This window comes from Lithobates pipiens, unplaced genomic scaffold (assembly GCF_037356315.1).
Source record: "Lithobates pipiens isolate NorthernLeopardFrog02 unplaced genomic scaffold, aLitPip1_a1.2 Scaffold_19, whole genome shotgun sequence".
Taxonomy (NCBI): domain Eukaryota; kingdom Metazoa; phylum Chordata; class Amphibia; order Anura; family Ranidae; genus Lithobates; species Lithobates pipiens.
Window position 1 is genome coordinate 592,349,825 of NW_027507764.1, and position 27,975 is coordinate 592,377,799.

General features: G+C 46.0%; 1 protein-coding gene across 9 annotated transcripts in view; it reads left to right on the plus strand.

Moving 5' to 3' along the window:
• Positions 1-210: 210 nt before the first annotated feature.
• The window catches only part of MAP4 (microtubule associated protein 4), a gene marked incomplete at its 5' end in the record, with an annotated part of 147,157 nt that continues 119,392 nt past the window's right edge, over positions 211-27,975 (plus strand). For all 9 annotated transcript variants that reach the window (XM_077493579.1, XM_077493581.1, XM_077493582.1 and 6 more), the window contains 2 exon segments: positions 211-433; positions 2,445-2,498. In XM_077493579.1, coding sequence (XP_077349705.1) covers positions 226-433; positions 2,445-2,498 — 262 coding nt within the window.

A 27,975-nucleotide genomic window follows, 5' to 3' on the forward strand; every position in this document is an offset into this window, starting at 1 on the left:
GGCGTTTACTTTCAATTACCGTCGATTTAAACTCCAGACAAAATGTTTTTTTGTAGTGTTGTGTGTTTTTTTTTTTTTTTTTTTTTTTTCTTTTCTTTTTTTTCTTTGTCTCTTGAGTACACAATTGTTGATCGTTACATTTGAAGTGTTTTGCTATGCAGAGGTGGGTCCCATTTTTTTGAAATGCCTCCCATGTTTTTATCTCCGTAGATCTAGAAGTAGACAATGGCTGACCTGGAACTCGGTGACGCCCTGAGAGACGCTCCCCTGGATATCGAACCAGAAATCAAGCGGGACTTCATCAGCTCGCTGGAGGCGGAGCCCTATGACGATGTCATCGGGGAGACCTGCGATAAGACGGACTATGTTCCATTGCTGGATGACGACGATGCAGAACCAAAGAACAAACTCTCCGATGGAGGCCAAGCAGAGCGTAAGTCGGTGTCCTGGTGGTGGTTATGGTGACGGCAAGCTTCTCACTTGGGTGTGCGCTCGCCTGTAATTCAGCATTGAGCCGCACCTTTTATTTGTGGGGTTTTTTCCGATGCTTCTGTGGGTTATGTAAGCCAGAAACACTCTTCTGATTACTGTCATCATCCAATTAGATTGCCCTCCCTTTTTTTTTTATTGGTTTAATCATGTGACCGGTCCATTTCATTGACTGTGGAAATTGCCTAAAGTGATATTGGCCACTTCAAGACCACAATACGTGTATATACACTGCTGCTTTCAAGTGGTGTTCCAGGATTATAGCTGAAGATATCGGCCAAAACCCCCCGGTATTATTTACAGCCGGTGGCTGGCTTTCTCCTGAAAGCATCCCGCGCTTTCAGAAGTGGCAGGAGGGGATCCCCTCCCCTGCCCGCTGCTTGCCGGTGTTTCTTGGGCATACAGTTTCCATCGGCTCACCCGAGAAATGATCCAACCGTGTGCCCTACTAGTCCCAGAGGCGACCAAAGAGTAGATCAGCGGTGACTGACAGTCAGCAGCTCTCTGCTCAGGGAGCTCTGAGAACCACCGCTGATCGCTCAGTTCTCGGGGACCGTGGAGGCGTCGGGACAGATGCTGCATCCACCCAAAAAAATGTTATATGTATATGTGTGTATATATACATATATTCTACTATACTATACTATACTATATAATATATATTATATATATATTATATAATATAATATAATATATATTATATAATATAATATATATTATATAATATAATATATATTATATAACATAATATATATTATATAACATAATATAATATATAAAATATATATATATATATATATATATATTTATATAATATATATATATATATATATATATATATATATATATATATATACATACATACATACATACATACATACATACATACATACATACATACATACATACATACATACATACATACATATATATATGTGTATATATATATGTGTGTGTGTGTGTGTATATATATATATATATATATATATATATATATAGTGTGTGTATATATGTATATGTGTGTGTGTGTGTGTGTATGTATTTCACGTGATATGCTTTAGGACATTAGCAGTCAAATCAGCTGTTTCACGGACGCTTGTGTCCGTACATTACCATCCCATGGGTTCAGCTGTTTATCTTGGCTCGCTAGATCAGTGCTGAGATGGGGGTTCAGTTTTAACTCGTAGTGAAGGGTCTCTTTGGTAGAAGTGGGTGATCAGATGGTCATTTCGTGGCTGGAATCGCATAACTGTAGTGATGTCAACGCGTTTCGCTAGATAAGTAGTGTAGCTTTTATTTGTATTATGTTTTTCCTGCTTTTCTGTTTTCAGAACACTACGCTTGTTTGTTTTTTGTTTTTACTTTTGTAGTAGTGTGTGTGCTTGCCAAGATATCTATAGTCTATGAATTATCTTCTGTACAATCTATGAAATCCAATACAGTTATTATTTTTAGAATTAACCCCCGATTTAAGACCTTCTGCTTTTTGACCCGGGTAGCCTTGCCTCTGTATGTATGCCCTGACTTAAAATTATTGCAACAACTGCCATTTTATTCTCTAGGGTCTCTATATCCCTACATCTATATCGCTGCACAAATACTGTGTGGCATAAATTGCAACAATTGTCATTTTATTCCCCGGTGTCTCTGCTAAAGAAAATGTTTGGGGGTTATTTTCTGGCAGAAAAATACTGATTTAAACTCCTAAACCAAAAGTGGTTAAAGAGGGGTTAAGGTGGGATGTTCATGGGGGGCCAGCGGACATCAAACCTTCCCCCTGCACCATCCACAATGAAGCAGTCTTTCAGTGATTACTATTTTCATGTTCTATTTTTACTCCTCAGTATAACTTTAATTTCATCGTCCCTTTTTATAATAGAAAAAAATAAATTGCGGCTTCACAGAATTGAAGAATTAACTTTTTTTTTTTTTTTTTTTCTTTTTTTTTTGTCTAGCGAAAGCAGTGGTTGCTAATGGTGAACATGGCACAGGAGAGATTGGCGCTTCAGGTACGTAGTTCTGTAACACTTTCCTGATTTATGACACTTGGCCTGGGTTCACACTTGTGGGACACCGCATGTGATTTGGATAGGAATCGCACCGCATTCCTGTTCAAATCGCGTTTCTTTACAGTGCAATTTGAGCCCATTCATTTTGTATGGGCTCAATTTGCACTGAACAGGACAAAGAAGGCGCAGGTATCCTTTTTTTTTTTTTTTTTTTTTTTTTTATGCTGCACCGGAATCGGGTTGCGTGTGATTAATTCTTGCATAATTTTGCCATCTGTTTTGGGGTGCTATTTACCTTGACACCAGGGGCAGATCGCATAAACAGAGTGCCATTTCACTGCGGTTTGGGAAACGCTCGGGATTTGCTGTTTCCCGCACCGTATATATATATGAGCTTGAACCTCGGAGTGTGAAGATTCTTGGGTAGGAGGTTTTCTGGTGCAGCGTTCTGCCACTTGCCAGATCACATACCTGGCAGTACAGTTTACTAAGGAGAGGATTGACCCTTAAAGTGGAACTTCTCCTCCGTCTTCAGACGATTTGATTGGCCGGTGCGAGGTGACGTCACTTCCTGCTCTCACAAGCACTGCGCTGGAAATGTAAAGGGAGCTCTGCATGCACATTTTGCAGTTTTAGGCAGGTAGGTGTATTTTATTGCAGAGGAGACTTTGCATGGCTCTTCTGAAATAAAGGACCTGCCTGTTTGCAATATATATTTATTATTTTAGCTTTTTAATTTTACTTTAACTGCTTGTATGTATCCTACATCAACCCTGTCCGTTTAGGAGATGCTTGGTGAAGGTTGGTGCCACCTGCTAAGTTCTTTTCTTTTTCTTTTTTTTGCTGCTTGCATGAATCCAGCCAAGGGGTCTGTTTATACAGCTCTGAAGGGGACATGACGTTCCAATAGCGGTCCTCGATAAGCTCTGCCTCATTGCACAGTGATGTCATTTAGTGACTTGGTGCTGAAAAGGGCCAGCCTGAATGAAAACTTCATGTTCATGGCACATTCGGCAGTAAGCGGACTTTATTTATGTGGTATATGCCATAACCCAGAGAATCGGGCAGCAGATTTTATTTTTTATTTTTTTCTCTCTTGGATTGCTGATTAATAATTTAAACCACACAGGCTCAGCGTCTCGGCTTCCTGTCATCTGGGTGTGTGTGTGTGTGTGTGTGTGTGTGTGTGTGCGCCTCCACTTTAATCATCTAAACTATAGATAGATAAACGAAAATCTGACAGATGCTCCATGTGTACACGTGCTTTTCACTATACCGAGCAATCATTGCACTATTTCACCATGATTTAAGTAGAACTCCAACTTGTACATTTTCATTTACCTGGATTAGCTTAGGGGTGTCCTGTCGCCATTAAATGTTAGTTTTTTTTTTTTTTTGTCTGCTTGAGTGCTTTATATAGTGCTTGCAGCCATCTGCAGAAAATGTTGTCCTGCTTTAAAGGGATTCTAAAGGTACATTACATATTATTATTATAATATTATTATTATTATTATATATATATTTTTTTTTTTTAACAAACCGTGTCTATATTTGCCTACTTTGTGCAGTGGAATCTCACAAGGTGGCCGGGAACCTTCCCTTTTGGGGTCCCCCGCCGGCGCTCCTGGCCAGTGCCCCCATGGGAAGCCGCTTCCCATGGGGCCACTCGTGCGCACCCGAGTCCCCATGCCGAGTCCATTGACACAGCGGGATTTGGCCTCACTCCCTGTGTGGCCTTGAATGAGGGCAAACGGCTCCCTGTGACCTGTAGCGTGAGGGGAGAGGAGATCTGCAGATGTGCACGGTGCTGGATCGTACGGGGGCGTGTGTGTGTGTGTGTGTGTGTGTGTGTGTGTGTGTGTGTGTGTGTGTGTGTGTGTGTGTGTGTGTGTGTGTGTGTGTGTGTGTGTGTGTGTGTGTGTGTGTGTGTGTGGGGGCTGACGCCTAAATATTTTTTTTTTACTTCATACAAGGAATGCATGAAAATAAAAATGTTTAGACTTTACAACCACTTTAAAGTGATTGTAAGGGTCCTTGTTTGGGTGTTTTTTTTTTTTTTTTTTATTTATAACATGTTATACTTGTCTGCTCTGTAATGATCCCTCTTTGGTGCTCCAGGCACCTCCCTTCCTGTCGAGTGCTATGGGGTCAGCTGAGCTGTAGCTCTGTGTCCAATGAGATATGGAGGTGCTGCCTCTTTCTCTCCCCCCTCGTGTCCATCAAAGTCAGTTAGCCAATGACTCCACTGCTGTGTCTCAGCCAATCAGGAGGGGAGTCCCGGACAGCCAAAGGACTTGTGGGCTGAAATGGGGCTCGGGTAAGGGGGGGGGGGGGGGAGCTGACAGTTGGGGGCTGGTACACAAGGCCTTTTATCTTAATGCATAGAATGCACCTTCTGCCTTTACAATCACTTTAAGGCCTCATGCACACCGGACATTTATTTAGCTCTCCTAGAAGACTGCAGCATTTTTGCAGAAATAACGCCTGACTCTTGCAGAGCTGCTATGCACTTTTTTAGGTGTCAAGCTATTGGGTGTTAATGCATTTCATTGGCCAGAATACATTTATTCTGGCTATGGAAATGCATTAATGATCAATGCATTAGCTTTTAGGCACTTGGCAAACATGTTTTTCTGCCCAAACTCTGCTGCTCCTGGACCCGCTGGCAGTGTTTCAAACCCATTACATACATACATACATACATACATACATACATACATACATACATACATACATACGTACATATTAATTATACACATGCTCCTGTGGAGCCACCCTGTAGCAGTAAATGTATGTGTGTGTTTTTCTGCACGTCTGGATATTGAACGTGAGTGCGTGCCGTCGGCAGCTCGCTCCTGCTGTGAGTCTATGCAGTGGGAGCTCATTAGTGGGTCCCATGGATCTGTTGATCTATGTAAACAAGGCAGATCTCACCCGGATCCAGCCATGTCCTCACCTGAGTTGATTCTTCACTCGACTTCAGGGGCCGGCCTCTTCACAGAAGGGAGAACCTGGCAGTAAAGCCTTGTGGATACACAGCCAGGTTCTAACTGCACATGCGCGAGCCGTGCTTTGTGATTGGTCCCACAGCCTTCTGAGACCTGTGAGGTGTTCCAGAAGGAGGCCAAACTTCCACCTCAGATCACTGGTACCCCCCCCCCCCCCCCCAAAAAAAAACAAATTTCCCAAACATAAGAGTAGAACTTCCCCTTTTTGGATGCAGTTTCGCTTTAAGGTATTGTGGGACACATAGTACCTAATGCAGAGGGCGGGCTTCATGGTCCTTAGGATGGGGAAGGAGGAGAACCAAGCAGTCAGGTGATGGGATTGTTTTGCCGAAAACATTGGGTGGCAAAGAGGTCATCAATGATTTGCTGACTGGAGTTCTGGGTTAAGCAAATTTGTGTTCTGTAAGTTTTTCTTTCCTTCCTCCTGGTCCACATGCAGCGTACAGGGATTGGGTTGATGGGTCTCAGGTTGTGAACGTTTAACTCCTGAGTATATGTCGGAAATCAGTTCCTACAAAACCTTCTCTCCTCTATCCTAGACATACACACTCACTGGCCACTTTATTGGGTACACCTTACTAGTAGCAGGTTGGACCCCCTTTTGCCTTCATACTTTGTGGAATAGATAAAAACGAGGTGTTGGAAACATTCCTCAGAGATTTTGCTCCATAGTGACATCATAACATCACACAGTTGTTGCAGATTTCACCACCTGCCAAAGGTGCTCTATTGGATGAGATGTGGTGAGTGTGGAGGCCATTGGAGGACAGGGACCTCATTGTCCAGTGGTGAGATGATTGGAGGTTTGTGACCTGGTGCATTATCCTGCTGGAAGGAGCCATCAGAAGATGGGGACACTGTAGCCATAAAGGGATGGACATGGTCAGCAACAATACTCAGGTAGGCCGTGGTGTATAAACCATGCTCAATTGGTACTAAGGGGTCCAAAGTATGCCAAGAAAATATCCCCCCCCCCCCCACACCATTACACCCCCACCACCAGCCTGAACCAGTCATACCACATCCCCCACACCATTACACCCCCACCACCAGCCTGAACCAGTCATACCACATCCCCCACACCATTACACCGCCACCACCAGCCTGAACCGGTCATACCCCACCCCCCACACCATTACACCCCCATCACCAGCCTGATACCGGTCATACCCCATCCCCCACACCATTACACCCCCACCACCAGCCTGAACCAGTCATACCACATCCCCCACACCATTACACCCCCACCACCAGCCTGAACCAGTCATGCCACATCCCCCACACCATTACACCCCCACCACCAGCCTGATACCGGTCATACCACATCCCCCACACCATTACACCCCCACCACCAGCCTGATACCGGTCATACCACATCCCCCACACCATTACACCCCCACCACCAGCCTGATACCGGTCATACCCCATCCCCCACACCATTACACCCCCACCACCAGCCTGATACCGGTCATACCCCATCCCCCACACCATTACACCCCCACCACCAGCCTGAACCAGTCATACCACATCCCCCACACCATTACACCCCCCACCACCAGCCTGAGCCAGTCATACCACATCCCCCCACACCATTACACCCCCACCACCAGCCTGAACCGGTCATACACCATCCCCCACACCATTACACCCCCACCACCAGCCTGAACCAGTCATACCACATCCCCCACTACCAGCCTGAACCGGTCATACCCCATCCCCCACACCATTACACCCCCACCACCAGCCTGATACCGGTCATACCACATCCCCCACACCATTACACCCCCACCACCAGCCTGAACCGGTCATACCCCATCCCCCACACCATTACACCCCCACCACCAGCCTGAACCGGTCATACCCCATCCCCCACACCATTACACCCCCACCACCAGCCTGAACCAGTCATACCACATCCCCCACACCATTACACCCCCACTACCAGCCTCAACCGGTGATACCCCATCCCCCACACCATTACACCCCCACCACCAGCCTGAACCAGTCATACCACATCCCCCACACCATTACACCCCCACTACCAGCCTCAACCGGTGATACCCCATCCCCCACACCATTACACCCCCCACCACCAGCCTGAACCGGTCATACCATATCCCCCACACCATTACATCACCAACCTGAACTATTAGTACAAGGCAGGATGGATCCATGGTGCCAAATTCTGACTCCACCATCTGAATGTCGCAGATGAAATCCAGACTCATTAGACCAGGCAACGTTTTTCCAATCTTCTATCATCCAATGTTGGTGATCCTGTGCCAATTGTAGCCTCATTTTCTGTTCTTAGCTGACAGGAGTGGCACCCGGTGGGGTCTTCTGCTGCTGTAACTCATCTGCTTGAAGGTTGGATGTGTTGTGCGTTCAGAGATGGTGTTATGCATACCTTGGTTGTAACAAGTGGTTATTTTTAGTTACTGTTGCCTTTTTATCGTCTGGGACCAGTCTGCCCATTCTCCTCTGACATCAACAAGGCATTTTCCTCCACAGAACTGCCGCTCACTGGATATTTTCTCTTTTTTTTTCCCCCCCCACCATTCTCTGTAATCCCGAGAGATGGTTGTATGTGAAAATCCCAGAAATACTCTGACCGGCCCGTCTGCCACCAACAACCATGCCACGTTCAAAGTCACTTCAATCTCTTCTTCCCTGTTCTGATGCTCGGTTTGAACTTCAGAAAGTTGTCTTCACCACGTCTAGATGCCTAAATGCTTTGAACTGCTGCCGTGTAAATGGCTGATTAGCAATTTGTGTTACCAAACAATTTAACAGGTGTACCTAATAGTGGCTGGTGAGTGTATATTGGAAATCGGTTCCTACAAAACCTCCTCTCGATCCTACACATTCACTATATTACCAAAAGTATTGGGACACCCGCCTTTACACGCACATGAACTTTAATGGCAACCCAGTCTTAGTCCGGAGGGTTCAATATTGAGTTGGCTACAACAGCTTCAACTCTTCTGGGAAGGCCGTCCACAAGGTTTAGGAGGGTGTCTATGGGAATGTTTGACCATTCTTCCAGAAATGTATTTGTGAGGTCAGGCACTGATGTTGGACAAGAAGGCCTGTCTCGCAGTCTCCTCTTAAATTCATCCCAGAGGTGTTCTATCAGGTTGAGGACAGGACTCTGTGCAGGCCAGTTCCTCCACCCCAAACTCTCTCATCCATGTCTATAAAGCTTGCTTTGTGCACTGGTGAGCAGTCATGTTGGGACAGGAAGGGGTCATCCTCAAACTGTTCCCACAAAGTTGGGAGAATGAAATTGTGCAAAATGTCTTGGTATGCTGACGCCTTAAGAGTTCCCTTCACTGGAACTAAGGGGGCCAAACCCAGCCCCTGAAAAACAACCCCCCACCACCAAATGATTTGGACCAGTGCACAAAGCAAGGTCCATAAAGACATGGCTAGGAGAGTTTGGGGTGGAGGAACATGACTCTTCTGCACAGACTTGACCTCAACCCGATGGAACCCCTTTGGGATGAATTACAGATGTAGACCTTCTCGTCCAACGTTGGTGTCTGACCTCTCAAATGCTCTTCTGGAAGAACGGTCAAACATTCCCATAGACACATCTCCTAAACCTTGTGGACGGCCTTCCCAGAAGAGGTGAAGCTGTTATAGCTGCAAAGGGTGGGCCAACCCAATATTGAACCCTCCGGACCAAGACTTGGATGTCATTAAAGCTAGTGTACGTGTAAAGGTAGGCGCCCCAATACTTTTGGTAATATAGTGTATGTATTGGAACTTCAGTGATGGGACACGGAGGGGAAAACCTCTCATCCAAATATTTGATAATTCGGTTGATTGCTTTAGTTGCACCCCAGGTTGTGAATGGGATCCCTGCACATGCTCAGTGCTTTCCTTCTGGGGCTCCTGTAAAATCGCTCTCCACAGCACATGGCTGTTAATCTGACCTCCTACATGTGAAGTATTGTCGGACTCGTATTCAATAAACGTCTGTAGAGTCTATTCATGCGGTTTTCACAGCGGAGGACAGCAGTTGGTGATTAGGAAGCACAGATGAGCAGACAGGAAGTGTTTTTATTTATAGGCATAGGAGGTAAAGCCATAAATGCAGAGGCAGACAGATTCCCAGCCAGAAAGTGATATTCTAATACTTCCTGACAATGAGGGATAGGAGATGTGCTAGAGAGCAGCCTCTGACCTGGGCCATGATGGGGGTGATCATACAAATACATGTGGCTCTTGCTGCCCTTCCCTTGCTGTGTATATCTGTATCGTCCATTGTGCCCCCTCCCCCCATCTCTGGGCTGCCATTGCTTTGCCTGCTCTGCTCATACCCATGCATGCTTTACAAAGAAATTATAGAACATCCTGGCTGAACGCCAATCGCTTCTGTGCTGGCATCAGTTTGCCTTGCTATCATTTTCCCAAAACCCTCTTAAAGTGGAGGCTCACACAAAAATGTAACCTCTGCTTACATTTGGCACCTTTCAGGGGAGAGGGGGGGGTGCAGATACCTGTCTAAGACAGGTATTTGCACCCACTTCTGAGCATAGATTCCCACGGGAGTCTATGCCTCTTCCCGTCCCGCCGCCCTGTCTCCTGGGACACACACGGGTCCCAGAGACGGCACGGACCATTTAGATTGCTCTGCGAGGTAGGGAACCGGAAAGTGAAGCCGCAAAGGCTTAATTTCCTGATTCCCACAGCGAAGATGGCGACAGTAGCATCCAAGGGACGGTTCGGTCTCGGGTGCCGACATTGCCGGACCCTGGGACAGGTGAGTGTCCTTTTTTTTTTTTTTTTAAAGTCAGCAGCTGCAGTATTTGTAGCTGCTGACTTTAAGGGCCCGTTCACACTTTTTTTTTTTTTTTTTTCGTGAAACGCCAGGGATTTATTTAAATTTTTTAAATTTTGTTACAATGGACATTTTTACTGTCTTGCATGGGTTAACCATTCATGACCGCTCTTGATCTGTGATTGGCAACAGGTAATCACATGGTACAGGGTGCTGTGATTGGCCCAGGTACCATGTGATAGCTGTGGGCCAATCACATTATAGGCAGCACAGCTGTTATGTAGCAATAAATGCAATCAGCAGGAATATAAACCAAAAAATCCTAAAATCGTATGTCGGCTGAACACTTATAAAGGGTATTCACAACACCTAAAACTTAAGAATTGCCACTAAAAGTTCCATATGAAGTAAACGAAAGTCTGTATAGCCAATCGGGTGAACCACAAAACCCAAACGGCAACAGCAAAGGGCATCCATGTATTGAAACGGATCCAAAAACGCAGGTAATGCGTGACAATCCCTCCACCTCCAAGACGCTTGCTCGCTCACCTTAATGGACCCCTGAGCTAACAGGAAGTCAACGTGTGTCTGTTGTGGGGTGGCACAGTGGTGTAGTGATTAGCAATCTCTCCTAGAAGTAAAAAAGGGTCACTGGTTCGAATCCCGACCACTACTCTACCTGCCTGGAGTTTGCATGTTCTCCCTGTGCCTGCGTGGGTTTCCTCCGGGTACTCCGGTTTCCTCCCACACTCCAAAGACATGCTGGTAGGTAAATTGGCCCTACTATATGAATGGGGACCTTGGATTGTGGGCTCCTTGAGGGTAGGGACAGTTGTAGACACTCAGGTTGAACTGGATGGACTGTTGTCTTCAACCTTACTATGTAACTATGTTTTTAAGGGTAAAGTATGTCAGGAATACAAATCCAGATCTCCAAACGATCCCCCCAGAAATGCGTAAATAAAAAGATCTAAGTGCTCTCTGTTGAAACAACTTGGGCTTTATTGCATAAAACTTTCCTCCTCGCATTTAAAACTATCAAATTGGCCATATAAACAGGACGGTGTACTATGTTCGCTCCGTCTCACTGGATGGCAGCAGGTCGCGTCATCCGAATGTAGCTCCCCCTCCGTACGTGTTGCGTCCAATTACGACTTCATCAACGGGGCAATGATCTGTCTCAGGATGGGCAGCAGGTGACATCATCCGATTGTAGCTCCTTCCCCTGTTCGTTATGTCCAGTGTGACTTCATCAGTGGAGCATCCCTGCTGACCATGTCCCATTGGACGTAACTTATGCGGGGGGAGGAGCTACGTTCAGATGACTTCATCCGCTACCATCCTACCATGAGACATAGAGTACATGGTCCTGTTTCTATGTGCCTGACTTGATCGTTTTAAATGCGAGTAAGAAACACAGCTGTTATGAATTCATGAACTGCTTTCTTGACATTGTGATGATGTGATTGCATAGCATGACACATGATCACCGGGGGAAGATGAGCGAAGGAGACGCCGCTTGCAAACAGCCCGTGGCTGCATGCACCAAGATTCACCTGGGTGCCGGCCTGGTCCGCAGCCGGGTTCAATGTAGGTAGAAAATGGAGATGCCACCATCTCGGTTTTCTACCTACATGATCCCTGAATACCGGGATCCTCAACCTGCCGTGTTGGGTGGACATGCACGTGATTGTGCTGCCCCACCGCAGTATATGTACTGTGGCGGGTCAGCAAGTGGCTAAAACAGGGATGACTTTGAGGTTGGGTTCACACAAGTCCAGCTGTGGTTTGCAGTCCGGTGCCCTGTGCGTTTTATGGTAAACACTTCCTGTCTACTCATCTGTGCATCTTAAACACCAACTGCTGTCCTCTGCTGTGAATCAACACTATAGTGTAGATAAAGGTAAAGAGCTGCGCTGACCCTATGCATTCAGTGCCTAATTGTATATAAAAAGAGAAAAGTCCACAGGATATCAATTGAAACAATCAGTTGAACCCATATAGTCAGGTAGAAAAACACAGAAAATAAAGTTTTTGGGACTTTTTAAGCGCATACATATACAAAAGGAGAAATATAGAAAAATATAAATTCAATTAAAATCCATAAACGAGGATAAATTGATCAGTAACAGGTACCACTATACGTGTAAATTGTTATCTCTACATGTTTCGCCTATTAAGGCTTCCTCAGGAGATTCTTTTGCAATGAACACTGTAGGTGTGGACCGATTTGCGACAATAAAAAGAAATGTATATCAAAACAAACAATTATACAAAGTAAATACATGTAAAAAAAACAACAAAAAACAAATTGAATACATCGTTTAATATACAAAATGCATGCTCTGATCTGGTACCAACCTTAAAAAGATAATCCATCTAGGTCAGAAGGTATATGTCTATAAAATCAATAAATGTTCAATAAGATCAAAAAACTAAAAATCTCAGCTATAAAGAAGCCTACCTTAAACAAATTTCAAGATGGGGGGGGGTGGGGAAATGGTCAGGTGTCCATTTAATTATTGTGATGGGTTATTCCAACACACCAAAAGTGCACCTCCACCGCATAGTAAACACGCTTACCAGATGGCCAGCCAGGGCCTTTTATCCTGAGGAGTAACCTGATGCCAGATCTCGCTCCATGCGGGGTAAAAGCCAAACGGACGTCTCGCTACTCTCACAGGTACCAAGGAGTGCAGATATAAAAGCAAGGACTAAAAAGCCGGCCAGCTTGCATAAACCACCCGTCCTTCTGGGATCTTAGTAACGCGGTGATGTCAGTACGTCCCTCCGCCGACACGTTTCGTCACAAGATGACGTCCTGGGAGTATAGTATAGATGTTTATGAAGTAAGAGTCTGACTGCCAGTACTTCACACGTAGCAGGTCAGATGAACAGCGCTGTGCTGTGGTGAGCTATTTTACAGGAGCCCCAGAATGAAATTGGTGGGGGGACACCAGAAGAGGAGGAAGCTGGGCTGCTCTGTGCAAAACCCGTACACAATGCAGGTAAGCATAAAGCCTTTACAACCACTTTAAAGGCCAAGCTCAAGTCCAAGTTTTTAGGGATTGCTGTGATAACGAGTTGTATGTACAGTAAACATTTTCAGGGATAAATTAACCCGATTAATGTTTTCACCCCCCTCAGGTGTAGTATGATGGGTAGATTTGTACGGTTTCTTATGTTACTAACCACTTGTGCTTTGTGCCTCTCTCCTTCTATCCCCCCTCCCTCCCGGTCCTTGTTTCTCCTCTAGAATCATAGAATATATCTCCTCTCACTGGGACACACCAGCCTGCTTCCTCTACTCCTCCCCATGGATAGAAGGCACGGCTGTCTGCACTAGGTCCTCTCTGCTGAAGCTTCTTCCTCCTTCTCCTCCTCTTCCTCGCTCTGCAGCGCTTGCTGAATCCCTCTCGTCTTCCTGTACGCTCGCCATGGACACCCAGACCTCTGCTCTATCTCACGTTTCGCCATTAGATTTCACCATGCGGTAGAACAGTTAGTGAAAGGAGAGGTTAGGCCATGAATAATGTCTGGTTTTGTTTCTGGAGAGAAGGACCTGGCATGTCCTGCGGCTTCCTTTCCGCTCCCTCTGCACAGAGGAGGATACACGGCGCAGTGACCCGACTGCACCCCGTTCATGGAATGACTGACTAGAATGCAGTGCCTTTCTTCACCCCTATAGAAACTCTTCATTGACTTTCTCACACTGGAATCTTGGGCTTCCTTTTTCACATTTCATGTCACTAACTCACTAACCTTCAATAAACTATTTTGCTGTCCCTTCTGCTTTTAGTTTTTTCCTTGTATGTGTTTTATGTGTGCCGCAATATAACACAATGTTGTGTGTTTGTGTATCTAATATAACATAAGCTTGTGTACACCCTATATATGCATTTCAGTGTAGCTGCTGTGACTGTTTGCAAAGCATTGTCTGGGTTTAGCCGTACAATGCGTTCCGTGACAAATACTCACCGGACACTTTATTAGGTACACCTGTTCAATTGCTTGGTAACACAAAGTGCTAATCGGCCGTTTACACGGCAGCAACTCAATGTGTTTAGGCATCTGGAGGTGGTGAAGACGACTTGCTGAAGTTCAAACCGAGCATCAGAATGGGGGAAGAAAGGGGATTTAGGCGACTTTGAACGTGGCATGTAGAGTTGGGCTCAGGCATGTTTGAAATCCCACGCGCCCGACCCCACCAGGAAGCCGATGCTGCTAATCGCAGGCAGTGAGACCTTTCCCGATCTGTGCAGCGGCAGATTGGGAAAGGTCTCGCTGCCTGTGATTAGCCGTTTGTAGTGTCTGCTTCCTGGCAGGATCGGGGGACCATCTCTAGTGGCATGGTTGTTGGTGGCAGACGGGGGCTGGTCTGAGTATTTCTGGGATTTTCACACACAACCATCTCTCGGGTTTACAGAAAATGGTGGGGAAGAAGAGAAAATATCCAGTGAGCGGCGGTTGTGTGGAGGAAAATGGGCAGACGATAAAAAAAAACAGTAACTCAACCCCTCATTACACCTAAGGGATGCAGAATACCTTTTCTGAACACAACACATCCAACCTTGAATCAGGCTACAGCAGCAAAAGGCCACACCGGGTGCCACTCCTGTCAGCTAAGAACAGGAAACACAGGCTACAATTGGCACAGGATCACCAAAATTGGATAATAGATGATTGGAAAAACGTTGCCTGGTGTAAGGAGTCTGGATTTCAGCTCCGACATTCATATGCTGGGGTCAGAATTTGGTGCATGGATCCATCCTGCCTTGTATCAATAGTTCAGGCTGGTGGTGGCGGTGTAATGGTGTGGGGGATGGGGTATCGCCAGTTCAGACTGGTGGTGGGGGTGTAATGGTGTGGAGGATGGGAACGCTTTGGGCCCCTTGGTACCAATTGAGCATGGTTTAATCGCCGAGGCCTACTGGAGTATTGTTGCTGACCATGTCCATCCCTTTATGACTACAGTGTCACCATCTTCTGATGGCTCCTTCCAGTAGGATAATGCACCATGTCACAAAGCTCCAATCATCTCGGCACTGGACAATGAGGTCCCTGTCCTCCAATCATCTCATCACTGGACAATGAGGTCCCTGTCCTCCAATGGCCTCCACACTCACCACATCTCATCCAATAGAGCACCTTTGGGATGTGGAGGAACATTTCCAACACCTTGTTGTATCTATGCCACCAAGAATGAAGGCCAAAGGGAGTCCAACCTGCTACTAGCAAGGTGGACCTAATAAAGGGGGTCCAACCCGCTACCCTGTTTCCCCGAAAATAAGACCTACAAGGACTTTAACTAGGGCTTATTTGGGGGCAGGGCCTATATTGCAGCCATCACCGAAAATCACGCTAGGTGTTATTTTTGGGGAAACAGGGTACTAGCAAGGTGGGCCTGATAAAGGGGGCCCAATCTGCTACTAGCAAGGGGGGTCCAACCTGCTACTAGCAAGGGGGACCTAATAAAGGGGGTCCAACCCGCTACTAGCAAGGGGGACCTAGTAAAGGGGGTCCAACCCGCTACTAGCAAGGATGACCTAGTAAAGGGGGTCCAACCTGCTACTAGCAAGGGGGGGCCTAATAAAGGGGGTCCAACCCGCTACTAGCAAGGGGGGCCTAATAAAGGGGGTCCAACCCGCTACTAGCAAGGGGGACCTAATAAAGTGGCCAGTGAGTGTATGTGGTCTCTACATCTTGGTAAACTTACATCTTCTGATGGAATATGATCCTAAATCCTCCCACTGGCCTTCCTTTTCAGTCTTGCACAGTTGTACTCTCTCCTCTCCCAGACTGAAATTGCTTGCTCACCGCACACGGAGATTCTCACAAATGTGCATTTAAAAGCTGTAGCAACTTGAGGTCCCACCACGTTTTCTGGCTGGAGGATTTCCACCGCTTTCATTCAATGGCTTTGTAATGTGCATTTCATCTGCTCCAAGCAGGTTTTGTATTCCTTTAGTCTTCTAGGGGGAAGGCAAAACCGGTCTGACATGAGCCCTTTGACAGACACACAGCAGGAGATCTAAAACTCGTACAGAAAATGTAATATATTGCCACATTCTTCTTCTTCTTCTTCTTCCTATGACATTCTAATTAGGCGCCAAGTCTTCTCCTCTAGAAGTGAACATAAGTTGTAAAACATTAAAGTCTCCTTTGAGCTGGATACGTCCATCACTTTGAAAAAGCTGAAATCCCCTTTTCTTGGTAATTAGGCTGAAAATTTTGGCTGTCGGGAAGGAATGTGAAATCTTTTTTTTTTTTTTTTTTTTTCGGTCTCCACACACGGTAATCCCCAGGATCCTCACATCAGCATTCCCTTCTGTGCAAACAGCCGCTGATTATAGAAGGCTCACATATTATTATATATGATCGCCCTGCTTTTCTCCATGTCTTCTAATCCTTGTCCGCTGTCTCTAATTTCTAAATGCCTTAAGACCAAGTTTCTTTTAAGTGTCATTAACCCCTTCTACGAGACACAGATGAGTGTACCGGGCCACTGTTGGCATCATGTGATCACTGTGACCAATCAGACAATGCATGAGATGAATGGAAACCTTTTTGTGTACCAATTGTCATGGTGTTTTTGCTGTGATTGGTCACAGCGATCACATGGTACCAACAGCGGCCTGGTACATTGATCTGTCATCCACGGAGTACCTAATGGTTTCCATTCATCTCATTCATTGTGTTGGTGTCTCTGATTGGTCACAGTGATCACATGATACAGGAAGGGACAGATCATAGCCCATCTGTACAATGTGAATGCAGTGACCAATCGCAGCAAATTGCATAATTGTGTACAATGAATGGTTTCCTTTATACCATTTATTATTTACCATTATGTTTGAGCGCTGTGAATGGTCAGTGATCACATGGTACAGATGGGACCAATCGCAGCCCATGTCTTCCATGTGATTAACTGCGGCAATTGCTAATCACAATAGTACACACTGAATGAAATGGATTTTATTCCTAAAAAATGGTTGCTTATAACAGTGATCACCTCCCCAGAGTAGTACAGTGTTACTATGGCATCATGGTAACTATGGTAACACTATTACCCGGGTCACAGTAATACAAAATTAAATGCTAAATACATTGGACCGTGGGTTTCCAAAAAGGGGTCATATGGGGCGTTATTTGTAAGTGCCTGCAGGCCGGTATTGGTGGTTAAAGTGGGGGGTTTTGCCAGTAAAATGCAGTGACCACAAATGTAACTCCTACTTAAAGACTATTTTTTCATTTATTTTTTTCTTAGTCAGCAGGCACAAATACTGTAGCTTCTGACTTTTTTAAAAAATTGGGTACTTACCTGTGCAAAGGGTCCAGTGCTATTCTCCCGCAAACTGGTTTAGCAAAGTGACCGAAGTTGCCACGTATCATGTCCGCCGTGTCTGGTCTTCTCCTGTATCGTGTCCGCCGTCTCTGGTCATCTTCTTCTCCTCCTGTATCGTGTCCGCCGTCTCTGGTCATCTTCTTCCCGTATCGTGTCTGCCGTCTCTGGTCATCTTCTTCTTCTTCTGTATTGCGTCTGCCGTCTCTGGTCAACTTCTCCTCCTGTTTCGTGTCCGCCGTCTCTGGTCATCATCTTCTCCTGTATCGTGTCCGCCGTCTGTTCTTCTTCTTCTCCTGTATCGTGTCCGCCGTCTCTGGTCATCTTCTTCTTCTGTATCGCGTCCGCCGTCTCTGGTCATCTTCCTTCTTCTCCTGTAATCGCGTCTGCCGTCTCTGGTCATCTTCTTCTCCTGTATCGTGTCCGCCGTCTCTGGTCATCTTTCTTGTCCTGTATCGTGTCCGCCGTCTCTGGTCGTCTTCTCCTGTATCGTGTCCGCCGTCTCTGGTCATCTTCTTCTTCTCCCTGTATCGTATGTGTCCGCCGTCCTCTGGTCTTCTTCTTCTCCTGTATCACGTTCGCCGTCTCTGGTCATCCTCTTCTTCTCCTGTATCGCGTCCGCCGTCTCTGGTCATCTTCTTCTTCTCCTGTATCGCGTCCGCCGTCTCTGGTCATCTTCTTCTTTTCTCCTGTATCGTGTCCGCCGTCTCTGGTCATCTTCTTCTTCTCCTGTATCGTGTCCGCCGTCTCTGGTCATCTTCTTCTTCTCCTGTATCGTGTCCGCCGTCTCTGGTCATCTTCTTCTTCTCCTGTATCGTATCGTGTCCGCCGTCTCTGGTCTTCTTCTTCTCCTGTATCGTGTCTGCCGTCTCTGGTCATCTTCTTCTTCTTCTTTCTTCTTCTTCTTCTTTCTTCTTCTTCTTTCTTCTTCTTCTTCTTCTTCTTCTTCTTCTCTTCTTCTTCTTCTTCTTCTTCTTCTTCTTCTTCTTCTTTTCTTCTTTCTTCTTCTTCTTCTTTCTTCTTCTTCTTCTTCTTCTTCTTCTTCTTCTTTCTTCTTCTTCTCTTTCTTCTTCTTCTTCTTCTTCTTCTTTCCTTCTTCTTCTTCTTCTTCTTCTTCTTCTTCTTCTTCTTCTTCTTCTTTCTTCTTCTTTCTTCTTCTCTTCTTCTTCTTTTCTTCTTCTTCTTCTTCTTCTTCTTCTTCTTCTTCTTCTTCTTCTTCTTCTTCTTCTTCTTCTTCTTCTTCTTCTTCTTCTTCTTCTTCTTCTTTCTTCTTTCTTCTCTTCTTCTTTTCTTCTTCTTTCTTCTTCTTCTTCTTCTTCTCTTTCTTCTTCTTCTTCCTGTTTCGTGTCTGCCGTCTCTGGTCATCTTCTTCTCCTGTATCGTGTCTGCCGTCTCTGGTCATCTTCTTCTCCTGTATCGTGTCTGCCGTCTCTGGTCATCTTCTTCTCCTGTATCGTGTCTGCCGTCTCTGGTCATCTTCTTCTCCTGTATCGTGTCTGCCGTCTCTGGTCATCTTTCTCCTGTATCGTGTCTGCCGTCTCTGGTCATCTTCTTCTCTGTATCGTGTCTGCCGTCTCTGGTCATCTTCTTCTCCTGTATCGTGTCTGCCGTCTCTGGTCATCTTCTTCTCCTGTATCGTGTCTGCCGTCTCTGGTCATCTTCTTCTCCTGTATCGTGTCTGCCGTCTCTGGTCATCTTCTTTCTCCTGTATCGTGTCTGCCGTCTCTGGTCATCTTCTTCTCCTGTATCGTGTCTGCCGTCTCTGGTCATCTTCTTCTCCTGTATCGTGTCTGCCGTCTCTGGTCATCTTCTTCTCCTGTATCGTGTCTGCCGTCTCTGGTCATCTTCTTCTCCTGTATCGTGTCTGCCGTCTCTGGTCATCTTCTTCTCCTGTATCGTGTCTGCCGTCTCTGGTCATCTTCTTCTCCTGTATCGTGTCTGCCGTCTCTGGTCATCTTCTTCTCCTGTATCGTGTCTGCCGTCTCTGGTCATCTTCTTCTCCTGTATCGTGTCTGCCGTCTCTGGTCATCTTCTTCTCCTGTATCGTGTCTGCCGTCTCTGGTCATCTTCTTCTCCTGTATCGTGTCTGCCGTCTCTGGTCATCTTCTTTCTCCTGTATCGTGTCTGCCGTCTCTGGGTCATCTTCTTCTCCTGTATCGTGTCTGCCGTCTCTGGTCATCTTCTTCTCCTGTATCGTGTCTGCCGTCTCTGGTCATCTTCTTCTCCTGTATCGTGTCTGCCGTCTCTGGTCATCTTCTTCTCCTGTATCGTGTCTGCCGTCTCTGGTCATCTTCTTCTCCTGTATCGTGTCTGCCGTCTCTGGTCATCTCTTCTCCTGTATCGTGTCTGCCGTCTCTGGTCATCTTCTTCTCCTGTATCGTGTCTGCCGTCTCTGGTCATCTTCTTCTCCTGTATCGTGTCTGCCGTCTCTGGTCATCTTCTTCTCCTGTATCGTGTCTGCCGGTCTCTGGTCATCTTCTTCTCCTGTATCGTGTCCGGCCGTCTCTGGTCATCTTCTTCTCCTGTATCGTGTCCGCCGTCTCTGGTCATCTTCTTCTCCTGTATCGTGTCTGCCATCAGACTATGGACATAATACAAGAGATGGTCAGACTACATCGTCTGCTGTTCTGATGAAATATTCATTACATTTTATGTATGACCCTTTGATGTTCGTTTCCACCCTTGAGGCCCCCATATTAAGAGAGTTGACCACCACTGATCTAAACAAATGTAACAATGACATTTTATCACAGCGTTAGGGGGTCTAGCACCGTAACACCACTCAATAATCCAACTGAATAATAAAGTAAAAAAATACCAAAGTGAGCGCGTACAAGACAAATGAGCTTTTAGACTAAATGTAATCCCCCCCCCCCCCCCTTTTTTTTTTTATTTTTTTTTTTTTTTTGCATCGGTATGATCTTTGATATTTTGGTTTCCAGGTTGGTCCCTCACATAGAACCTGCAGATATTTATTATAATATTTGATATGACATTGAAACTCTGCATTCTATAAAACCGTTCCTTACATGCGGCTTACAATGATTGGTTCGCTCCTTAAACCGTTTTACAAGCCACGATGGCAAAAAGGATTAATGGAGTGTTTTTTTTTTTTTTTTTATTCTGGATTCAGCAGTATGAGTTGTGTGACCTACTTATGAGATTCGTCACAAGTGCTTACTGACTGTAAAATATAGGGTGGAAGAGATGTGAAATATCACATACTCTATAGGAAGATTAGTGATCCAGATCTGGCTCTGCAGTCATGTATGTGCGGTATTGGCGATATACGGGGGGTGGGGGGGTGCTTCGGGGGCTTCATTCTCAGGTAAGTTATTCATAATGAGCTAGTATGCTATGCATACTAGCTCATTATGCCTTTGCCTTGCAGGTTGCATTTTTTTTTTTTTTTTTAATGGCCTTCACTTCCTCTTTAAGTAGTGAGCCATGCTGCTTATAGTGGTTGTAAACCTCAGACATATAAAATATGATCAAAGCATATCCCTCCTAATAGTGTGTGCTTGTCTCAATCCAGAGCACAAAGTGTCATTTCTGTCTATGAGCATTAGTCACTTCTGAAAAGTTTTCCTGACACCGAGAGAAAATATGGTGACGGGGAGGGATCTCCAGCTGATTGACATCCTCAGCTCTGTTCCTGTGTGAAGGGGGTTGTGTCCCTTCCCTCCAATCGGCTCTCAGAGCTCTCCTCCCTGAGCTCTGCAGAGTGTAACTTCAGCTTTCCGCCCTCCTTTTTTGTTCCTGAACTGTCAGACAAGTTGTATAAATTCTGGACTTTCTACGTAGAGGAGAGAAGACCGTAGACAAACAGGTACAACTTATGTAGGTGGATTTGTTTCATCTTTGTCTCGCCTGAAGCCAGTCACTTCACTGGGCATATGGAGAGTTTATAACCACTTTAAAGTGTAGAAGGTTTATCTTGATGCATTCTATTTATTAAGATAAGACCCCCTTTCACACTGGGGAGGCTGGTCTGTTAGGGTAAAGTGCCGCTAGTTTTACCAGTGCTTTACTGCTGTTATAGCGGCGTTTTTCAGCTGATTGCGGGGAGCTTTTAACCCCTGCTAGCAGTCAATGAAAGGGCCCATTTTGTGATGCTGTCAAAGCGCTTTGGCAGCGCTGCACATTTTATTTCCATAGGCAGGGGCGGTGGAGGAGCGCTATATACACTGCTTCCCCACAGCCCCAAAGATGCTGCTTGCAGGACTTTATTTTTTATTTTTCCCTGTCCTGCAAGCGCACCGCCCCACTGTTAAAGCACTTTGGCTTTCACACTGGGGTGGCTTGAGAGGCGCTGTGCAGGCTCTATTTTTAGTGCTAAAGCGCCCCAGTGTGAAAGATCTAAAGTCTTCTCTGTGCAGCAGCCCCCCCAAATATTTCAGGTCCCTCTCTGTCCAGCGATTGTCCACCAGTGTCTCTGCAGTCTGAGATTCTCCTTTCTGATTGGCTGAGACACAGCAGTAGCGTCATTGGCTCCCGCTGCTGTCAATCAAAATCGGCTAGCCAATTGGGGGTGTTCTGAATAAACACTGGGAGCTGTGACCCAGCTCGGGTGCCCCCATAGAAATCTGCTTGCCGTGGGGGCACTGAACAGGAGGGAGGAGCCAGGATCCCAGAAGATCTGGGCTGCTCTGTGTAAATCCACTGCACAGAGAAGGTAATAGCATCTGTTTTTGTAGGGGAAAAAAAAGACTACAATCACTTTAAGGCATTTACAGGTAAGTCAAAGTTCCTATTTTGTTCCTGGGTGCATGTTGGCCCAGAACATCTGTTCTTATAGCTAAGTGCACCCTTCAGCCGTAGCAGCTGTCACTATCTAATAGTGTTTGTTGGATGGGAACCCTGTACCCTTTGCCTAAACACCTAGTGTGCAATGGGGCCTTAAGTTGGTGCTATGTTGATTGCAAAAATTTTCCCCAATTCCTCCATCCACACACTCGATATGGATGGGGGAATCGCACCCGTTGTGACATTGTGTTCTCGAGCCGGGGAGACCTCCTCATAAATCACTGATCACTAGATGTGGGGTGCCGGTCCTCCTTGTATAGATTAGCACGGTGGTAAGTGGGAAGAATACTCCTCCTACTGATTATATTACCATTGACACTGATTTTTATTTTTATTTTTTAAATATATTTTTTGATGGAAATCCTAAATTGCTCATTGCACAAGGAACCCTGGGATTCCATGCATCTCTGGTTGAGAGGCTGGTCTAGGTGTTTTCACACAGGTATTTTACTTTGAGGTTTTAAGTGTCTGATCATTTTAAGACTTATTTTATTTTTGCCTGGTAGCGTGGTACAGTGCCTGGGTGTGTATACAAGGAATGTGGTACAATACCTGGGTGTGTACACTAGGTGGCAGTGTTTATCTTTTGATATTGTAGTACAGAAACTGGGCATCAAATGACCTACTTGTATGACAGACTAGATCTACCTCCTCTGCTCTCCATAGACGCCATCTCCACCCCATCACATTATAAACTGTCCACCTATAAAGACATTTCTTTTGCATGTTGTGAATTTACCCAAGAAGCGAAAGTTCCCACTTGGGCTTCCTTTCCCTCTAAATGAGAGCATTTTTCCAAGTTTTCAGGCTCCCAGAACATGTATGACTACTACAGTTCTCCAGAAGGACAATTATGGGTTGTAGGAAGTAATCTCTTCTATCTTTGCTACGTGTTAATTGTGAGACTCTGCAGCCAGGCATTGGACTTTAATGACATATTTTAATTAATTATCCACATATGAAGGCAACTGGGAGCACAACCCAGTCAAATAAAAACTTGTTTTTGATTTATTTCATATGTAAAAAGGCCACCAAAATATTACCCGCAAAAAGGTTTTCCCTTTTATGAAATAAAGCGTTACTGGATCTGATTACCAACAATACAGACCCGATTACGGATGTGGAAATATGGTGCAATTTAGGTAACTGCGATCACAAGTCAATTGGCTTCAGTATAAATCGCACAAATGGGAAACATAAGGGGAAAACAAGACACTGAATTTTCGAGAGTCATCTTCCTTTAAACTATGAGCCTTGTTAACAAAAGTCCCTGGATGGCTTAACTCCAATGAAAAAAATGCATACAAAAGCAAAGGAGAAGGCATTAAAAAAAAAAAAAAAATGCAAGATTGAGGGATCAGCATGAATAAAGAATGCAACAAGTGTAAGAGTGCAATTAGGGTGGCTAAGATTAGAACATGAAAGGCACATAGCGGAGGAGAGCAAAAAAAAAAAAAAAAATCTTTGAAGTATGTAAACAGTAAAAAAAAGGACAGACCATATTGGCCCCATAAAGAAAGAGGAAGGACATCTGGTTACAAAGGATGGGGAGATGGCGAAGGTATTGAATTTATACTTCTCAGTATTCATGAGGGAATCGGGGGGCTTCAGTAACCAAAACTGCAGTGTTTGTCCTCATGACACATCACAGGAAGCACCTCCATGGTTAACAGAGGGCAGAATGAAAATTAGACTTGGGGAAACTTACCGTATATACTCGAGTATAGGCCGACCCGAATATAAGCCGAGGCCCCCAATTTACCCCCAAAAAACTGGAAAAAATTATTGACTCGTGTATAAGCCGAGGGTGAGACATGCCTGTCCATCCCTGTGTGTCCGTCCATCCCTGTGGGTCCATCCATCCCTGTGTGTGTGTCCATGCATCCGTGTGTGTGTGTGTGTGTGTGTCCATGCATCCGTGTGTGTGTGTGTGTGTGTGTGTGTGTGTGTGTGTCCATGCATCCGTGTGTGTGTGTGTGTCCGTGCAGCCTACCTGTGTCCGTCCAGCCTGCGTCCCGTCCAGCCTGCGTCCCGTCCAGCCTGCGTCCCGTCCAGCCTGCGTCCCGTCCAGCCTGCGTCCCGGCCCGTCCCGGCCCGGCCCGTCCCGTCCCGAGCCGAGCCTCCGTCCTTCAGCTCTTCGTCGGCGGCCATTCTAGGATTCAAAAGCCGCGCCTCCGTCGGTGATAGGCGGAACACTGAATTTCCCACTGACTGCTGTTCCGCCTATCGGATGTCCGTGATAGGCGGAACACTGAATTTCCCAGCAGCCTGTGTTCCGCCTATCACGGGCATCGTCTCATCCTCGTCCGTAGTACGAGGATGAGACGATGCCCGTGATAGGCGGAACACAGGCTGCTGGGAAATTCAGTGTTCCGCCTATCACAGGCGAAGGCGGAGCCGGAGGCGCGGCTTTTGAATTCTAGAATGGCCGCTGTCTGTCTGCTCGACACGCTGATCGAGCGGGCAGACAGCGATGACTCGAGTATAAGCCGAGGGGGGCACTTTCAGCCTCAAAAAAGAGGCTGAAAATCTCGGCTTATACTCGAGTATATACGGTAACATTAATAAATCACCGGGACCAGATGGCTTGCACCAGAGGGTACTTCGGGAACTCGGTCAAGTAATTGCCAGACCATTGTTCCTAATTTTTACTGACAGTCTACTGACTGGAATGGTACCAGCTGATTGGAGAAAAAGCCAATGTAGCACCAATATTTAAAAAGGGCCCAAAAGTCTTCCCTGGGAATTAGACCAGTCAGCCTAACATCAATAGTATGTAAACTCTTGGAGGGGATGATAAGGGACTATATACAAGATTTTAGTAATGAGAACGGTATCAGCAGTAATCGGCATGGATTCATGAAGAATTGTTCTTGCCAAACCAGTCTACTAACCTTCTATGAGGAGGTGAGTTGCCATCTAGATAAAGGAAGGCCCGTAGACGTGGCGCATCTGGATAAAGGAAGGCCCGTAGATGTGGCGCATCTGGATAAAGGAAGGCCCGTAGACGTGGCGCATCTGGATAAAGGAAGGCCAGTAGACGTGGCGCATCTGGATAAAGGAAGGCCCGTAGACGTGGCGCATCTGGATAAAGGAAGGCCCGTAGACGTGGCGCATCTGGATAAAGGAAGGCCCGTAGACGTGGCGCATCTGGATAAAGGAAGGCCCGTAGACGTGGCGCATCTGGATAAAGGAAGGCCCGTAGACGTGGCGCATCTGGATAAAGGAAGGCCCGTAGACGTGGCGCATCTGGATAAAGGAAGGCTCGTAGACGTGGCGCATCTGGATAAAGGAAGGCCCGTAGACGTGGCGCATCTGGATAAAGGAAGGCCCGTAGACGTGGCGCATCTGGATTTTGCAAAAGCATTTGACACAGTTCCCCATAAACGTTTACTGTACAAAATAAGGTCTGTTGGCATGGAGCATAGGGGTGAGTTCATGGATTGAAAACTGGCTACAAGGGTGAGTTCAGAGGGTGGTGATAAATGGGGAGTACTCGGAATGGTCGGGGGTGGGTAGTGGGGTCCCCCAGGGTTCTGTGCTGGGACCATTCCTAATTTGTTCATAAATGACCTGGAGGATGGAAAACTGTTAAATCTCGATTTGCGGATGATACAGAATATTGGCATTAAAAAGGGGATCAACTCCAGAGATAAAATGATAATTCTCCCCTCTACAAGACTCTGGTCCAGCTGCACCTGGAGTATACTGTCCAGTTCTGGGCACCAGTCCTCAGGAAGGATGTACTGGAAATGGAGCGACTACAAAGAAGGGCAACAAAGCTAATAAAGGGTCTGGAGGATCATCGTTATGAGGAAAGTTTGTGAGCTCTGAACTTATGGAGAAGAGACGCTTGAGATGGCATTTGCACTGCTAAATTGCATTTTTCATCAGCAGTATATTAGGGGTGCACCGAATTAGGTGTTTTTTTTTTTTTGGTGCCGAAACGATACTGAAAATGAAAAATGCACTAGGCCAAAAACAAATACTGAAAAGGACCGATACCAAAACTTATTTAAAATATAAAAATATATATATATTTTTTATACAGGGGATGGTCAGAGACTGGGGACGTGGTGCAGGGGATGGTCAGAGACTGGGGACGTGGTGCAGGGGATGGTCAGAGACTGGGGACGTGGTGCAGGGGATGGTCAGAGACTGGGGACGTGGTGCAGGGGATGGTCAGAGACTGGGGACGTGGTGCAGGGGATGGTCAGAGACTGGGGACGTGGTGCAGGGGATGGTCAGAGACTCGGACTGCGGACACAATGCAAGAAATCAATGCAGCCTCACCAGTGCCCATCAGCTGCAGCCAGCCTGTGCCCGGGAAGAGAGGAAAGCCGCTGCCGCCTGGTTGATTAGAGCGCCGGGAACATAACGGCTTTAATTTCAATAGCTGTGTTCCCCGCCATGTGCCGTCTCATACAGCCCCTCCTCTTTGTCTGGGCACTTTGATAGACAGATCACCTGTCCAATCCGGTCTATCAAAGTGCCCGGGCAAAGAGGAGGGGCTGTATGTGATGGTACGTGGCAGGGAACACGCAGCTATTGAAATGAAAGCTGTGAGGTTCCTGGCGCTCTAATCAACCAGGCGGCGGCTTTGCTCTCCTCTTCTACACTATAGGACACCCCCGTGATGGGCGACGGCAGAGCCCCGCCCCATTTTAAGCTCTATTGGCCATTTTTCTCTTTCGTCAAATTGCCAAAAAAGGGCATTTTCGGCCGATATGTTTCGACAGCTGAAATTTCGGTGCATCCCTACAGTATATAGCAGTCTTGTGACTTCTATTGTCTGGTTAAAGCTTGTGGGGGGAGTTTTTCATTCTCCTCTGACTTATGAGGCTGCAGAACCCCTGACCCTCAGTCTAGAAAGTTCTGATTGGCCCTGTGCTGATCACATGCACCCTCCCAAGAAAAAAACTCTAGCAATACACACCAAATTGAGCATGTGCAGAGGGCCCCCAAGGCTCTGTACTATCAGATGGATTGGGGACAATGGAAGATAGGGGGGGCAGAAAAGCCTTTGTGTTAATAAAAAAAAAAATGTGGAGGATTTGCCCATTAGGTTCCACATTGAGTATAATGAGCATGCTTTACTGCCTGTATGGTGGGACTTTAAAAGCCAGGGCCCATAGTCAGGCAAGAGGCCACCCTGCAGTCCCCTCCAAAAGCCCCTGTCCTGGTTGTAGCATAAGATAGGAACCCCCTGAGGGTGGATTTTAATGGCACGTACAGCTCAATTAGAAAACAATCAATGTATTTTATTACATAAAAAGAAGATAGTATACAATATACATAAAATATTTGGATACAAAAATTTAGAAGATATTTATAACAATGTAAGCAGCACAAGCCTATACATGATCAATGTAGGTATAATCGCCCTACGCGTTTCGGAGCTAATACAAAGTCTCCTTCAGGGGTGTAGATACAACATATATACAGGGAATCTATTGAATAACAGATTGCAGAATGTTAGGACATAAAGACAACCAAACAGGTATGTTAATAAAGACATGACAATGAATTGCAGGA